Here is a 17,987-nt window from a genome sequence, read left to right on the forward strand (position 1 = left end):
AGCTTTAATTTCAGATTTCCAGCATTCCCAGTTTTATTTGCAGCCAGCCAGCCCAGTGCCCCTGTTGAGGGGAGCTGTGCAGTGAGTCCTCCGCGCCGCCAGGGGGCTGGAAGTGGGAGTGAGCGGGGGTCAGAGGTGAGCAGGCTTTCGCATGGCTGCTGAGGGGCGGATGTATCGCTGAGGAATTGAGAGAAAGTTCCCGGGGTTTCAGCGAATTGAGGCCGCAGAAGGTGCGGCCGATTCTCCTTCAAACCCTCGGTGCGTTTCTTGCAGAAGCTGGCGGCAGGGCGGGAGAACCTGGGACTCCCTCCCCAGATACCCCATTCAGATCCCCCTCCGCTCTCTTCCACCCCCAGAACCCCCTCCCTCCAACCCCTGAGATCCCCCTCCCTCCACCACCGCAGATCCCCCACCGCACCCCCCAGATCTCCCTCTCCACCCGACAGAACCCCCTCCCTCCACCCCAGATTCCCCCTCCCTCCACCACCCCAGATCTCCCTCTCCACCCGACAGAACCCCCTCCCTCCACCCCACAGATTCCCCCTCCCTCCACCCCCGATCCCCCTCCCTCCACCCCCCAGATCTCCCTCTCCACCCCACAGAACCCCCTCACTCCACCCCATAGATCCCCCTCCCTCCACCCACTAGATCCCCCTCCCTCCACCCCCGCAGATCCCCCTCCCTCCACCCCCGCAGATCCCCCACCCCACCCCCCAGATCTCCCTCCACCCCACAGAACCCCCTCACTCCACCCCATAGATCCCCCTCCCTCCACCCACTAGATCCCCCTCCCTCCACCCCCGCAGATCCCCCTCCCTCCACCCCCGCAGATCCCCCACCCCACCCCCCAGATCTCCCTCCACCCCACAGAACCCCCTCTCTCCACCCCCCAGATCCCCCTCCCTCCACCCCATAGATCCCCCTCACTCCACCCCATAGATCCCCCTCACTCCACCCCATAGATCCCCCTCCCTCCACCCCCACAGGTCCTCCTCCTTCCACCTCCCAGATTCCCCACCTTCCACCCCACAGAACCCACTTCCTCCACGCCCTAGATCCCCCTCCCTCCACCCCCACAGAACCAATGACCAGCCCTCAAGACCCCCTTCTTGCCCCCCCATTTCTGCCTCTCCCACCCCTGATACCCCCCACCCAAGAACTTGGGATCCCTCTCTCCCCCTCCTCTGGACCTGCCACCCGAGACCTCTCCAGATCCTCCGTCCCTTTCCCCCAACCGCACCCCGCAGAGCCTGGCCCCAATCTCTTCCCCACCCAGTGCCCAGACCCCGGGGTGTGGGGGGCTGTGCGCAGGGGCTTCCAAGTTGCATCTGATTTAATTGATATTTCGATTTATTTAGTGTTTTGTCTTTGGGCGTATAGTTGTGCGGTGGAACAGGGGCACCAGATCCAACATCAGCACCACCACCACTAGCACTGTCAGTACCTAAAGCAGCACCATCACCATCATCTGTCAGAGTCGCGCGGCTCTCAGTGAATGAGTCCTGCCCAAACTCTTGTGACAGCAAGTGAGCAAATTCAGGCAGAGTCAGAGCCACTGGGAGAAAAGCTTGTCCAGAGACAAAACTATTTAAAGCAGGGCTTGATAAAGGCAAGCATCATGCCACCTTGCACAGCCTTCAGCTCTTAATACAACTGCTTGTTTTCAGCTTTCATTTCTTCCTCCCCCTGCCCCAATTTTCTCTTTCTTCCCCTGCCCCACCCCTAGGTGATGGACCTGACCCTGGCAACACGTCCCTACACGTGCAGCAGGGAGGGAGGAGGTATTACTGAATACCAGTGAGAGAGCAAGCCTAGATTTTTTAAAAAATCACCCTTCTACTCCAGTGGCACTCCAATTATCACAGACTGGGCATCAAACTTGGGGCTGCATCCTGTCAGAAAGAAGAGACTTGCATTTATACAGTGCATTTCATGACTTCAGGACTCCCAAAGTACTTTACAGCCAATGAAGTACTTTTTGAAGTGCAGTCACTGTTGTAATGTAGGAAATGCGGCAGTCAATTTTCACACAGCAAGGTCCCACAAATAGCAATGCTATAATGACCAGATAATCTGTTTTATATGTAATGTTGGTTGAGAGGTTAGTATTGGATGCTGAAGTTCAAAATCAGTCAGTGCTTTTTTCCCATTAGGCCATTAGGATTTTTGTTTTTAGTATTTTCATAATCATAGAAACCTATAACAGAGGCCATTCAGCCCGTGGTACCTAAGCTGGCTCTTTAAAAGAGCAGTCGTGCATAGTTACACATCTCTGCTTTTTGTATTACTATGTTCTGTGATTCTATGAATTGTTTGATCACTAAATACACATTCTATTGTGTCTGTGTCGTACCACTGATTTGTTATGTGAGTTCACGTTTCTCTGCTTGTTTTGAGAAGCCTTTGCAGCATTTGCCATGCGTAATCTGAAATTGCTGCACAGCCTGCACTGCAGTGGGTGGCAGGGCCTGGGAACACCTCGGTGTCTGACTGTGCGCACGGATACAGGGACGGTGCTTGTGGGATCCAACGTGGGAATCACAGAACTCGACCCACACTCTGAGCAGGTATGGACTTATTTTATTGTGGATTTTTATGTGACGATTCTCTACCTTTTAGTTTTGATTCTTATAAGGAAAAGAATCTTGGGATACTGTATGACGCAAAGGATGATTACTGTCTGTTGTGTGATTGCCTTTGACTGATGTCCCTTTAACATCTTATTATGCTAATGAGCCAAGTACCAGGATGCAGTCATGTGACTACAAGTCTGATTCACTCTTGTCGATGTAACACTCGCAGTGAAGTTCTGTAAATAGTTAGCTCTGCATTGTATATAATAGTTTAGCTGTAAATAAACCTGTTTGAGATCTTCAACCAACTGAACTCCACGCATCTCGTTTGTGTTGTATCAGACAACATGAAAAGAACTCATTACATGGTGGCAGCTGTGGTGAGAAGACAAAGTCTGAGATTGAAGACCACAGGTACAACAGCTGTAAAAACTACATTTGCTACAGCCACTGGAGAGAATGTTGAAAACAAAATACTGGCCCAAACAGGGAAAGAAGAAAACACATACCTCAAGTTGTAGAAGACAGAGCACTGAACGAGAGGCTGCAAATCAATCACTGTGATCGGGTGTCCCATAAGTCCAGGAATCCCTGTTTGAAAAAAAGCTTTGAGGTGTTTGCAAAGTTGATTTTTTTGTTTAAAGGCTCAGTAAAAGATAAAAACAGGAAAAACCCAATCCCTATGTCTGGCTGATCAATTATTTTCAAAGGCTCCCCCGGCTGATCGAATTCGGCGCCATTCCTGGAGGCGTCTTGACAGCAGAAAGTGCGGGAATTCTCCACGCAGTTCGCAGCTAAAGTATAAAAAACAAATCATCAAACCACTCAAGCATGAAGAGCTTTCATTCACTCTGCCAGAATTAAAAAGAAACATAAAACAACTCAACTGTGAAGAATTGCCTATTGAACAGTTGTATAAACAAACACTGAGCATGTCTACCCTGTGGCTTTCGAGCAGAGAGATCCACCATTGACATGCTGTTCTCCCTTAGCCAGCGACAGGAGAAATGCCGTGAACAACAGATGCCCCTCTATGTTGCTTTCATTGATCTCACCAAAGCCTTTGACCTCGGCAGCAGACGTGGTCTCTTCAGACTACTAGAAAAGATCAGATGTCCACCAAAGCTGCTAAGTGTCATTACCTCATTCCATGACAATATTAAAGGCACGATTCAGCATAGCAGCGCCTCATCAGACCCCTTTCCTATCCTGAGTGGCGTGAAACAGGGCTGTGTTCTTGCACCTACACTGTTTGGGATCTTCTTCTCCCTGCTGCTCTCACATGCGTTCAAGTCTTCAGAAGAAGGAATTTTCCTCCACACAAGATCAGGTGGCAGGTTGTTCAACCTTGCCCGTCTAAGAGCCAAGACCAAAGTACGGAAAGTCCTCATCGGGGAACTCCTCTTTGCTGATGATGCTGCATTAACATCTCACACTGAAGAGTGTCTGCAGAGACTCATCGACAGGATTGCGGCTGCCTGCAACGAATTTGGCCTAACCATCAGCCTCAAGAAAACAAACATCATGAGACAGGACATCAGAAATGCTCCATCCATCAATATTGGCGACCACGCTCTGGAAGTGGTTCAAGAGTTCACCTACCTAGGCTCAACTATCACCAGTAACCTGTCTCTCGATGCAGAAATCAACAAGCGCATGGGAAAAGCTTCCACTGCTATGTCCAGACTGGCCAAGAGAGAGTGTGGGAAAATGGCACACTGACACGGAACATAAAAGTCCGAGTGTATCAGGCCTGTGTCCTCAGTACCTTGCTCTACGGCAGTGAGGCCTGGATAACGTGTGTCAGCCAAGAGTGACGTCTCAATTCATTCCATCTTCGTTGCCTCCGGAGAATCCTTGGCATCAGGTGGCAGGACCGTATCTCCAACACAGAAGTCCTCGAGGAGGCCAACATCCCCAGCATATGCACCCTACTGAGCCAGCAGCGCTTGATATGGCTTGGCCATGTGAGCCGCATGGAAGATGGCAGGATCCTCAAGGACACATTGTACAGCGAGCTCGCCACTGGTATCAGACCCACCGGCCGGCCGTCCATGACTCCGCTTTAAAGACGTCTGCAAACGCGACATGAAGTCCTGTGACATTGATCACAAGTCGTGGGAGTCAGTTGCCAGCGATCGCCAGAGCTGGCGGGCAGCAATAAAGGGGGGGCTAAAGTGGGCGAGTCGAAGAGACTTAGCAGTTGGCAGGAAAAAAGACAGAAGCGCAAAGGGAGAGCCAACTGTGTAACAGCCCCGACAACCAATTTTATCTGTAGCACCTGTGGAAGAGTCTGTCACTCTAGAATTGGTCTTTATAGCCACTCCAGGCGCTGCTTCACAAACCACTGACCACCTCCAGGCGCTTACCCATTGTCTCTCGAGACAAAGAGGCCAAAGAAAGCAGAAAGAAAAAAAGCACGTGAAATGCCTATTGCACAACTGTGTAAACATACAGTCGAGAGTGCTGGAAGCTAAACAGAAAAGCACTGCAAAACACCTGCTGCTGTCAATCAAAGCTCTCTGAGAGGACATCTTGTCACAACTTTACCAAGGCCATATGGGCATAGAGCGAACAAGATGACTGGCACGAGACACTGTTTATTGGCTAGGGATCAATAATGACATTGAAAGGTTCGTGAGCATGTGTGAGGTATGCCAGTGTCACCAACCACAACAATACAAAGAGCTTCTATACCCACACAAGATTCTTTCAGTCCCTTGGTCCAAAATCGCTGCTGACCTATTTTCCGTTCACGGAGAAGACCTTATCTTAGTCACTGACTATGTCTCCAAATTTCCAGTTGTTAGACAGGTTAAAGACACTTTAAACGCGGTGGTCACAGACACACAGTGCTATATTCAGTGCACCTGAAGAAATCATTTCTGACAATGGGCCACAGTATACGGGCAGACCTTTCAGGGATATGTGCGCCAAATGGGATGTAAACCATGTGATGTCCTCACCACATTACCCTGGGTCTAATGTTCTTGCCAAGTGAATGGTCCACACAAAGCACTTATCCTAAAAGTATAGGACAACGAAACAAGATTTTCATGCTGCCATGCTCTACCTCAGATCTACGCCTATGGATATGGGCTTATCGTCATCAGCAGAGATCATGTTTGACAGACAACTCTGCCAAGCCATCATCTGTCCAAATTCTCCGAGATGCAGGAGACTGTGCTCAAAAAACAGGGGAGAATAAAGATGGTGCATGACCAAAACACGGGTAGAACTACCTCAGCTACATGTAGGACAAAAGGTCAGGGTCATACAACCACAAAGAAAACATGGTTGCCTGCAGAGGTGTCTGGAGTGTGCGGTGAGCCCAGGTCCTACGAGATTACAACATCTAATGGAGTGGTGTTGAGAAGGAACTGAAGCCAACTGAGAGAGATGTGCAGTATTCCACGAGTCCCTCGTGGACTCGAGGGAGCACGCTCCCACAGTGGGGGTGTGTCAGATCAACAGGGCGACAGCCAACGCATTGACAACATGCCTGCAAACCCAGGAATGCCAGGGATGAAATCCACATCCCCAGAAGGTTATACCATAACCAGATCTGGAAGAGTTGTCAAACCACCGGAACGATATATGGACTGCTAAGCCTCTATACTTGTAAAGTTTATAATCTCTATCCATGTGTAAATAATTTGGATATCTAATTTTATGTATTTTTACTTTTAGCATACGAGACATAGCTTTGGAAAGAAAGGGGATGTTGTGTGATTGCCTTTAAGAGTGTTGTCCCTTTAAGATCTTAATATGCTAATGAGCCAAGTACCAGAATGCAGCCATGTGACTACAAGCCTGATTCATTCTGTTGCTGTAACACCCAGAGTAAGGTTCTGCAAATAGTTAGCTCTGCATTGTATATAATAGTTTCTTTTGGGCCTCCTTATCTCGAGAGATAATGGATACGCGCCTGGAGGTGGTCAGTGGTTTGTGAAGCAGCGCCTGGAGTGGCTATAAAGGCCAATTCTGGAGTGACAGGCTCTTCCACAGGTGCTGCAGAGAAATTTGTTTGTCGGGGCTGTTGCACAGTTGGCTCTCCCCTTGCGCCTCTGTCTTTTTTCCTGCCAACTACTAAGTCTCTTCGACTCGCCACAATTTAGCCCTGTCTTTATGGCTGCCCGCCAGCTCTGGCGAATGCTGGCAACTGACTCCCACGACTTGTGATCAATGTCACACGATTTCATGTCGCGTTTGCAGACGTCTTTATAGCGAAGACATGGACGGCCGGTGGGTCTGATACCAGTGGCGAGCTCGCTGTACAATGTGTCTTTGGGGATCCTGCCATCTTCCATGCGGCTCACATGGCCAAGCCATCTCAAGCGCCGCTGACTCAGTAGTGTGTATAAGCTGGGGGTGTTAGCCGCTTTAAGGACTTCTGCGTTGGAGATATAGTCCTGCCACCTGATGCCAAGTATTCTCCGAAGGCAGCGAAGATGGAATGAATTGAGACGTCGCTCTTGGCTGGCATACTTTGCCCAGGCCTCGCTGCCGTAGAGCAAAGTACTGAGGACACAGGCCTGATACACTTGGACTTTTGTGTTCCGTGTCAGTGCGCCATTTTCCCACACTCTCTTGGCCAGTCTGGACATAGCAGTGGAAGCCTTACCCATGCGCTTGTTGATTTCTGCATCGAGAGACAGGTTACTGGTGATAGTTGAGCCTAGGTAGGTGAACTCTTGAACCACTTCCAGAGCGTGGTCGCCAATATTGATGGATGGAGCATTTCTGACGTCCTGCCCCATGATGTTCGTTTTCTTGAGGCTGATGGTTAGGCCAAATTCATTGCAGGCAGACGCAAACCTGTCGATGAGACTCTGCAGGCACTCTTCAGTGTGAGATGTTAAAGCAGCATCGTCAGCAAAGAGGAGTTCTCTGATGAGGACTTTCCGTACTTTGGACTTCGCTCTTAGACGGGCAAGGTTGAACAACCTGCCCCCTGATCTTGTGTGGAGGAAAATTCCTTCTTCAGAGGATTTGAACGCATATGAAAGCAGCAGGGAGAAGAAAATCCCAAAAAGTGTGGGTGCGAGAACACAGCCCTGTTTCACACCACTCAGGATAGGAAAGGGCTCTGATGAGGAGCCACCATGTTGAATTGTGCCTTTCATATTGTCATGGAATGAGGTGATGATACTTAGTAGCTTTGGTGGACATCCGATCTTTTCTAGTAGTCTGAAGAGACCATAATAGTTTAGCTGTAAATAAACCTGTTTGAAATCTTCAGCTGAACTCCATGCATCTCACATTATGTTGTCTGATGCAACATAAGAGAACATGTTACTCTGTCTTTCAGCTCAAGGCCTCTCACCAATGGATACATGTTAATAAATTAATGGTAACCCAGTTCCATATTTAAAATGAGTCCAAAAGGTTAAAGATTAGCATTATTGCCAATAATTGGGCAGTTCAATTGTATGGCTGTTGGGAGGTTTAAGGTTCATTATTTTGTTTTAAGGTATCTCACTTGGAATAAGGGCCAGTGTACTACAAATAATTTATTTTAAAGAAAAGAAAGGCTTACATTTTATACACTGCCTTTCACAACCTCAGGACATCAAAAAAGAGCTTCATAGCGAGTGAAGTACTTTTGAAGAGTTGTCACTAATTATAATGTAGGAAACGTGACGCAATTTGCATACAGCAAGATTCCACAAACAGCACTGAGATAAAGAGCAGATCATCTGTTTTATAGTTGTTGGTTAAGGGATAAATATTGGTCAGGACACCAGGGAGAACTCCGATATTCTTTGAAATGGTGTCATTGGATCAGACAGGATCTTGATTTAATGTGTCCAATGAAGGATGTTGTACCTAACTGGAGAATGCTATAGGCTGTTAAGTTGGGACAGTAATGCAGAAGCAAGACTCCTGCTGGTGAGAGACTCCCAGCCATAGAAAGCCAGACTATACAAAGCCAAAATACTACAGATCCTGGAAGTTTGAAATAAAAACAGAAAGTGCTGGAAGTACTCAGCAGCTCGGGCAACAGCTCTAGAAAGAAAAACAGAGTTAATGTTTCAGGACCTTTTGTCAGACCATGCCTTGTAGGCTAGAATGGACTTATAAATTTTAAACAAGCAACTGGCAAATTAAGCATCTCACCCTGCTATATTTTGCTATGAGTTAAGCATGGAACAATTGTGTTCAGGCTTAAAAGTACTTTCTGGAAGAAACAATGTAATCTGTTAGATCTCAGAGGGCTTGAGACTTTTATAAGCCTGACAGAGCTCCACCATAGACACAATTGGCAAGTAAAGGTGTTGGCTCCTATAAATATTTTGTAGGCAGTGCAGGAACAGTTTTGGGTAAGAGAAGTCATTGCATAGTGTTGGCTTGAAGTCCTGATTCTGCTTTGACCAAATCAAAGTAACCATGAATCCTTACAGCTGCATCCTGTCCAACATGAATAGACTGGTGCTGAAGCTGGGCTGAAACCTGTTCATTTGCTAACCACTGCCCTCCCCCACGTTCTGTCGATTTCAAAGCTGTTTTTTAAGCAGAAATTAATTTAACTAGATTCATGAAGTTAATTTAACTAGATTTAACTAGGTCCAATTGGAAATGAGCTTGTCCAGTCTAATCCAGTTTCTCGTGGAAAAGTGCTCATTGCCAAACACTGCCCTGATTCTGTGTCAATTGGCACTAAATTGGTGGTGTCACTGGTTTGGAAACACAGCAGCCAGTATGTGCACAGCAAGGCTCCACAGACAACAATTAAATGAATGGTCCGATCATTTGTATTAGGTGTTGGTTGAGGGATAAATGTTGGCTGGGGCACCAGGGCAGAACTCCGCCTGCTCTTCTAAGAATAGTGCCTTAGGATCTTTAATGCCAACCTGAGAGGGCAGACGGGGCCTTGCTTTAAGGTCTCATCCAATAAACAGCACTTCCAGTAGTGCAGCACTCCCTCACTACTGCACTGGGAGTGTCAACCTGGATTGAGAGCGCTTACAAATGGTTTTCTTAGTATGCACTGATCTAGGGAGTTTACACAAGACGTGTTGATATTTTTAATAATTGTTCGAATCAAAGTGAGACATAATAGCGCTAAGGAAAGGAACTCTTCCAATTTCAGGTGCCTAGTATCAGTAACAAACACTCCTAAATCACATATAGCACAGCCAGGTGCAGGGTAAAGCTGTCTCTATTCCAGCCCAACAATGTGCCTCATCTGCAACCTCAGACAAGCATCGCTTCTTGTGCTATTTTTAAAATTTTTCACACCAGCTGTATGCTGATCCCACTCAATAGAGACTGGACAGCATTTTTTAAAGCTTGATTATTTCTTTAAAATATTTACTAATTATCTTGATTTTGAGGAACTTTCTGTTAAATCCCACAGTGGTTGTTTTGGAAGTACGTATTTATTGACCTTTCTGTATTGATTCACTTAATCAATTCTCACAGTGTAACCTGTATAAATGGACACTCCCAAAAAGCAGGCCCTTGCAAAACATGGACACTTAATGGCCCTAATAACTTGCATAGTAAAATATACAAGAAACACTCTAAAAGTACAGAGGGTCACAAATTATGAACTACAGGCACTTTCAATGCACCAAGTCCCTTTTTGCAATTTAAAACACAGGACATAGCCTGCTGAAAGCTATGGTATCTGGAACTTTCACTGAGTTTGAATCACTGACAGCTTGTTTCATAGAATCATAAAATCTTGCAGCACAGATGGCAGCACAGTGGCGCAGTGGTTAGCACCGCAGCCTCACAGCTCCAGCGACCCGGGTTCAGTTCTGGGTACTGCCTGTGTGGAGTTTGCAAGTTCTCCCTGTGTCTGCGTGGGTTTTCGCCGGCTACTCCGGTTTCCTTCCACAAGCCAAAAGACTTGCAGGTTGGTAGGTAAATTGGCCATTATAAATTGCCCCTAGTATAGGTAGGTGGTAGGGAAATATAGGGACAGGTGGGGATGTGGTAGGAATATGGGATTAGTGTAGGATTAGTATAAATGGGTGGTTGATGGTCGGCACAGACTCGGTGGGCCGAAGGGCCTGTTTCAGTGCTGTATCTCTAAACTAAACTAAACACAGAAAGAGGCCATTCAGCCCAGCGTGCCTCTGCTGGCTCTTTGAAAGAGCTATCCAATTTAGTCCCACTCCCCTGCTCTTTCCCCGCAGTCCCTGCAATTTTTTTCCCCTTCAATTTGTATCCAATTCCCTTTTGAAAATGACTTTTGAATCTGCTTCCCCAACTCTTTCAGGCAGTGCATTCCAGATCATAAATTGCTGCGTTAAAAAATTCTCACCTTCTTGCTGGTTCTTTTGCCAATTACCTTGAATTTTTTTTTTTTTTGAAAAAAGACGAAGTGGTGACCTAAAAAATCTTTAAAATCTGGTCTTTAAAATTATGAAAAGTTTTGGTAGAGTGGATACAGTGAGAATGTTGTGGGGAAGAGCATAAATGGAGGCCAGCAATATAAAATAGTCATTAAGAAATCCAGTAGGGAATTCAGAAGAAACTTCTTTACCCAAAAAGTGATGAGAATGTGGAACTCGCTACCACAGTGAGTGGATGAAGCAAGCAGGTTTTTTTTATTCTTTCATGGGATATGAGCATCACTGGCAAGCCCAGCAGTTGTTGCCCATCTCTAATAGCCCTCGAGAGGTGGTGGTGAGCCGCCTTCTTGAACCACTGCGGTCCATATGGTGTGGGTACACCCACGGTACTGTTAGAAGGGAGTTCCAGGTTTTTGACCCAGGGACAGTGAAGGAACGGCGATATAGATCCAAGTCAGGATGGTGTGTGACTTGGAGGGGTGGTGTTCCCATTCATCTGCTGCCCTCGTCCTTCTAGGTGGTAGAGTGGTCGCAGGTTTGGAAGGTGCTGCTGGAGGAGGCTTGGTAAGTTGCTGCAGTGCACCTTGTAGATGGTACACACTGCTGCCACTGTGCTGGAGGGAGTGAATGTTTAAGGTGGCAGTTGGGGTGTTGATCAAGAGGACTGCTTTGTCCTGGATGGTGTCAAGCTTCTTGAGTGTTGTTGGAGCTGCACTCATCCAGGCAAGTGGAGAATATTCCATCACACTCCTGACTTGTGCCTTGTAGATGGCGGATGGGCTTTGAGGAGTCAGGAGGTGAGTTACTTGCCACAGAATTCCCAGCGTCGGACCTGCTCTTGTAACCACAGTATTTATATGGCTGGTCCAGTTTAGTTTCTGGTTGATGGTAACCCCCATCATGATGTTGGTGGGGGATTTAAGGGGAAGCTAGACAAGCAAATGAGGGAGAAGGAAATAGAGGGTTGCGATGATAGATTTAGATGAGGCAAGATGGGAGGAGGCTCATGTGGAGCATAGACTGATTGGGCCAAATGGCTAGTTTGTGTGCGTATATCCCTATGTAATCTATCTGCCAGAGGAAACTGTTTCTGTCAAAATCCTTCATCATTTTTGTGTTATAATTGTTGATTTCTTATAATCATTAAACCATAAAATAGAATATGATGAGGGTTCACTTCTTAACAGTGAAGAAATCACATGCTATTCCATAGGTGGCAGTAACATACATTGCTGGAGACATGCATGTCTACAAATTTAGATGACCCATTTTGAAAAGAAACCCAGAATATGATAAAACATATTACATTACTGAGCTATTCGTTTAAAAATAGATGTACGCATATATATACCATATCATAAAACACTTCTTGTCAGGCAAAAAAGATGCAAAAATTACAACTACACATCAGCACTGTGCAATATTTTTAAAAAGTACAACTCAAATAAATTTAGAAATAGTCACCTGGATAATTTCCCAACTGCTGAATCTGCCCAAGGAAGAACTGTTGGATCTTGTTTCCTTTCTGCTCCCAAATTCAAAAACCTGGAGGACTGTGTGCAACTTTAGGCTCCGTAAGTAAGGAAGGACAGACATGCCCTAGAGGGAGTGCAACAAAGGTTCACTAGACTGGTTCCTGAGTTGAGGGGATTGTCCTGTGAGGAGAGACTGAGTAGACTAGGCCTATATTCCCTGAAGTTTAGAAGAATGAGAGGTGATTTAATTGCAACATATACAATTCTTAAGGGACTTGACAGGTTAGATGCTGAGAAAATGTTTCCCCTGACTGAGAATCTAGAACAAGGGGTCACAGTATCAGAATAAGCGATTGGCCATTTAGGACTGAGATGCAAAATTTCTTCCCTCAAAGGGTTGTGAATTTTTGGAATTTTCTACCCCAGAGAGCTGTGGATGCTCAGTAGTTCAGCATATTCAAGGCAGAGGTTGATAGACTTTTGGGTACTAAGGAATTTAAGAGACTTGGGGATAGTGCGGGAAGGTGGAGTTGAGATCAAGGTCAGCCATGATCTTGTTGAATGGCGGTGCAGGCTTGAAGGGTCGATTGGCCTCCTCCAGCTCCTATTCCTTACGTCTTTGTGAGGTCAGCCTATACTGGTCACTGCAAGTTGGCAGTGGGTTTGTGCAATGAAATGGCTTCTGTGGCGTGTGAGGTTCTTCGCCCAGCAGCAGAGAAACTGCTCTAGCGCTGGGACTGAGTGCTTGCATGACTGAGTTCCAGGAATAGCCCAGTTTCTTTGCTGCTATGGAAGCTGGGTGAATAACTTCCCATTCTACTGTTTTTTTTTTTTACAATGTGCGCGATAATTTTGAAAATAACCTGCAAAAGAAGGGAAGCTGATGCTCATTCCTGCAGTCTCTGTAATTTATAGGTTTCACTGTACTGGCCTTTGGCTCTCAAGAAGTGAATTATCTTAACCCAATACAGCCTTGAATTGACAAGTTTGTTCAGGTAGACTTTGATTCAGGCTCTGTCCTCCTTCTGCTTGCAGGTGGTCAGTAAGGTGTCCCTGGTTGAAGAAGCATTTCTCCCTGAAGATGGCACTGGGTATATTGTTGGTATCGAGGAGCTGCCCGATCTGGAATCTGTGTGTGTCGCTACTGCATCTGGGGATGTGATACTTTATAATCTAAACTCAACTCAGGTAAAATGTGATGTGATAGTCTTATTTAACAGGGGGAAATAAATATTACTTGAGGAATATAATTTTATGTACTAAACATGTTTTCATATGCACTCAGTACCATGATACTGGTGAGATGATGGCTTGCTTTGGTTAAAATTGAAAGGAGCTAAAGTTCTTCCTCAGCAGGAAATGAGCATAAAGAATCAACAACAACTTGCATTATATAGTAAAACGTCACAAGGCGCTTCACAGGAGCGTTAACAAACAAAATTTGACACTGAGCCACATAATGAGATGGTGAACAAGTGACCCAAAGATTGGTCAAAGAGGTTGTTTTAAGGAGGGTCTTAAAGGAGGAGAGAGAGGCGTAGAGGTTTAGGGAGGGAATTCCAGAGATTGGGGCCTAGGTAGCTGAAGGCTCAAAATCGGGGATGCGCAAGAGGCCAGAATTGGAGGAGCACAGAGATCTCAGAGAGTTGTAGAGCTGAAGGAGGTGACAGAGATGGGGAGAGGCAAGGCCATGGAGGGATTTAAAAACAAGGATGAGGATTTTAAAGATTGGACATTGCCAGGATGTTAGCGTATGTCAGTGAGCACACGGATGTTGGACGATCAGAACTTGATGTGTGTTAGGATGTAGGTCGCAGAGTTTTGTATGAACTCAGAATCTAGGAGGTCAAGGAACAGGTGGCTTGCTGTGTTCAGGGCTTTGGGCTGATGAGTGGTACTGGAGATCTTAAAAAGGGCAAGAAAAGTAAATAATATAGTTTACAGAACATACATATTAACAAAACTGTTTAATTCTAAGATTCTGTAATTTCTTCCAGCTGGAATGCGTTGGCAGTGTCGACAGCGGACTGACTGGGATGAGCTGGAGTCCAGACCAGGAACTGGTTGCGCTCACCACAGGTATGTGCAAGTCTGAAGGGGAATGGGACTAAGTGAATAGCTTTTCCGGAGATGGTGCAGATGCCTGGGCTGAATAGCTCTATTTCTGTGCTGTAAAATCCTATGAAAGCTATCCCTCTTTTCCCTCACTGTTAAGGATAGTTTTGTTTAGTAGAAGTCCAGCCAGTCTGTAGAGCTTCCCCTCCACCCCAGAACTTGTTTCATGGCTGGTGTCTCGCAGTAAATTATGCATGAATAATTAAGATTTGCCTACATTTAATTCCTTTATCTGAGCCCTAATAAATCAAGCAGTGGTGAAACAGTTGCAATAACTGTGCTGCTTCCATTTTTCCTTTAAAATTTCATAAAGAGCAAATGTGTGCTTTTGCTACCTCACTAAGGCCACTTATATCTTTCTGCCAATCTGCAGCTTGAGCCAGTTTCCTAAGCAACACATAACAACTTGTATTTATATAGCACCTTTAACATAATAAAACTTACTTCACAGGAGCTATTATCAAGCAAAATTTGACACAGAGCTATATAAGGAGATATTATGACAAGTGACCAAAAGGTTGGTCAAAGTTGTAGGTTTTAAGGAGCATTAAAGGTGGGGAGAGAGGCGGAGAGGTTTAGGGAGAGAATTCAAGAGCTTGGGGCCATAGGCATCTGAAGGTACAGCCACCAATGGTGGTGTGATTAAAATCGGGGATGTGCAAGAGTCCAGAATTGGAGGAGTACAGAGATCTTGGAGGATGTAGGGCTGGAGTGAGTGACAGATAGAGAGGAGGCAAGGCATGAAGAGACTGACACAAAAGGCTTGACTGCCATACCCATCACTCTTACTCACTGTAGCGCTGCAAGATGAGCTTGGTTGAAGTATGTTAGCTCTGATGATTTTCAAAGTCTGTCTGCATTATGAAAGGTTTTGTATCTGTAAGAATGTGGAGTTGTATAGTTCCTCCAGCATTGCTGACTAGTCCATGTCCAATTATTAGGTATGTGACCAGCATGGATTTCAGAAAAAACAGAAATCAGGCGACTTTACCTCGACGGCCAGTCCACAAGCAAGTGCTACAAAACACTTCACTTGCTAGTTCTGTATACATACCTTGCAGTTGTAACCATCTGGTCTCACCGCTTCCTTGCGTCTGCAAGCTTAACCCTTAAGCTTCTGTCTTATGGCCAATGGAGCGTTCCCAGCCCCTCGACACCATAGCGATTCACAGGTGGGGAGTGGAGGCCTTGAGCACCTTTAACAGGCTCACTCAGTATATTGAGAGCCTTAAACAAGATATGCTTATGCTGTAATTGACTTCACTCGATAGGGAAAGGTTCAGCAAGGTTTCTGATCCTGCAGCCCCCTCTCCTGGAAATTGTATGCGTGTGTGTGTGAGACCGTGTTGGACGAGGATGTTGGATCTTGCTTACAATGCCTCTGGCAGTTGAACGGCCTTTCAAGATTTACATCACTCACTTGTATATCAGAAGGATTAGTTAAGGGGTACCACAGGGACACTGGAGATCATGGAGTCATATTCCTGTATGAGGAGAGAAGGGGGAGAAAATTGTCAAGGGGGGATATCATGAGGGTGAGTTTTAATTGGACAAGTTGCTTTAAATAAAAAAGTATTAGCAGATGCATCCTAATCAAATGAAACAACAGAGGACACTCCTTAACTAGCAGTCATTTTTAACACACTTTAAAATGCTGTTTGAAATAGTGATCCTAGAGTGAAATATTTTCATTACAATGGTAGCAAAAGCACAAATACATTAAGCAGCTTTTTCAAATATAGCTGAGTCAGTTTTGTAGAAATTTAAACTCAGTTTTCAGAAGGCACTACTATGTTGTATATTTCTGCTACGCAGCAGCAAGTGAGTGGGATTATTGCTTTAACTGTGTACTATTTTGGCAAAAGACCTATGCAATGAGCTAAATTTATCGCTTTTGTAGGACAAGACACCATCATAATGATGACCAAGGACTTTGATCCAGTCACTGAAGTCAAAATCCACCAGGATGACTTTGGTGAAGGTGGGTGCGCTGTCTTGTTTCATAAGTATATTTTAAAACCTGTGTTCTTTTCTGTAAAACTCCAGCATAGACTGTCAGCCATTTGTAGGTACCCCTGCTAAGATTTATTGAATAATTCAAGAAAACATTTCTGTCAGAATAATACCGAACTACTTTTAAACTGTTGTCAGAAGGTTTGCAACAACTTGTTGAGAATGTATTCCACATCGTGTCAAAAAATGTCTGTAGTTTACAAAATAATATTCCTACATGGTGAAAAGGTGCTGAGGGATAGGATTTCTGAGCATCTGGAAAGACACTGCTTGATTCGGGACAGTCAGCACGGTTTTGTGAGGGGTAGGTCTTGCCTCACAAGCCTGATTGAATTCTTTGAGCAGGTGACCAAGCAAGTGGATGAGGGTAAACCAGTGGATGTGGTGTACATGGATTTTAGTAAGGCATTTGATAAGGTCCCCCATGGTAAACTTATGGAGAAAGTCAGGAGGCATGGGATAGTGGGGAATGTGGCCAGTTGGATTAAGAATTGGCTAACTGATAGAAGGCAGAGAGTGGTCTTAGATGGTAAATACTCAGCCTGGAGCCCAGTTACCAGTGGCGTGCCACAGGGATCAGTTCTGGGTCCTCTCCTGTTTGTGATTTTTATTAACGACTTGGATGAGGAAGTCGAAGGGTGGGTCAGTAAATTTGCAGATGATACAAAGGTTGGTGGAGTAGTGGATACCGAGGAGGGCTATTGTCGTCTGCAAAGGGACTTGGATAGGTTGCAGTGCTGGGCTGAAAAGTGGCAGATGGAGTTTAACCCTGAAAAGTGTGAGGTCGTCCATTTTGGAAGGACAAACACGAATGCAAAATACTGGGTTAACGGTAGGGTTCTTGGGCATGTGGAGGAGCAGAGAGACCTTGGGGTCTATGTGCATAGATCGTTGAAAGTTGCAACTCAAGTGGATAGGGCTGTGAAGAAGGCATATGGGGTGTTAGCGTTCATTGGCAGAGGGATTGAATTTAAGAGCCGTGAGGTGATGATGCAGCTGTACAGGACCTTGGTAAGGCCTCATTTGGAGTACTGTGTGCAGTTCTGGTCGCCTCATTTTAGGAAGGATGTGGAAGCCTTGGAGAGGGTGCAGAGGAGATTTACCAGGATGTTGCCTGGAATGGAGAATAAGTCTTACGAGGAAAGGCTGAACATTCTAGGCCTCTTCTCATTAGAACGGAGAAGGATGAGGGGTGACATGATAGAGGTTTATAAGATGATCAGGGGAATAGATAGGGTAGACAGTCAGAAACTTTTTCCCCGGGTGGAGCAAAGCGTTACAAGGGGTCATAAATTTAAGGTGAAGGGTGGGAGATATAAGGGGGATGTCAGGGGAAGGTTCTTTACCCAGAGAGTGGTCGGGGCATGGAATGCCTTGCCTGGGGAAGTTGTTGAGTCAGAAACTTTAGGGACTTTCAAACGGCTTTTAGATAGGTATATGGATAAAGGAGAATGATGGGGTATAGATTAAATTGTCCTTGACAGAGGACAAAGGATCGGCACAAC

General features: G+C 45.7%; 1 protein-coding gene across 5 annotated transcripts in view; it reads left to right on the forward strand.

Annotated features, from left to right (window-relative positions):
• The first annotated feature begins 140 nt into the window (after positions 1–140).
• The window catches only part of elp1 (elongator acetyltransferase complex subunit 1), an 89,942-nt gene continuing 72,095 nt past the window's right edge, over positions 141–17,987 (forward strand). For 2 of the 5 annotated variants that reach the window (XM_068030607.1, XM_068030611.1), the window contains exons 1-5: positions 141–258; positions 2,401–2,567; positions 13,390–13,542; positions 14,352–14,433; positions 16,370–16,450. In XM_068030607.1, coding sequence (XP_067886708.1) covers positions 2,418–2,567; positions 13,390–13,542; positions 14,352–14,433; positions 16,370–16,450 — 466 coding nt within the window. In that variant the 5' untranslated portion in view covers positions 141–258; positions 2,401–2,417. Of the gene's footprint in view, positions 259–2,397; positions 2,568–13,389; positions 13,543–14,351; positions 14,434–16,369; positions 16,451–17,987 lie in introns of all 5 variants that reach the window. The other 3 variants (XM_068030608.1, XM_068030609.1, XM_068030610.1) reach the window with 3 other exon arrangements.

Source organism: Heterodontus francisci, chromosome 4 (assembly GCF_036365525.1).
Source record: "Heterodontus francisci isolate sHetFra1 chromosome 4, sHetFra1.hap1, whole genome shotgun sequence".
Taxonomy (NCBI): domain Eukaryota; kingdom Metazoa; phylum Chordata; class Chondrichthyes; order Heterodontiformes; family Heterodontidae; genus Heterodontus; species Heterodontus francisci.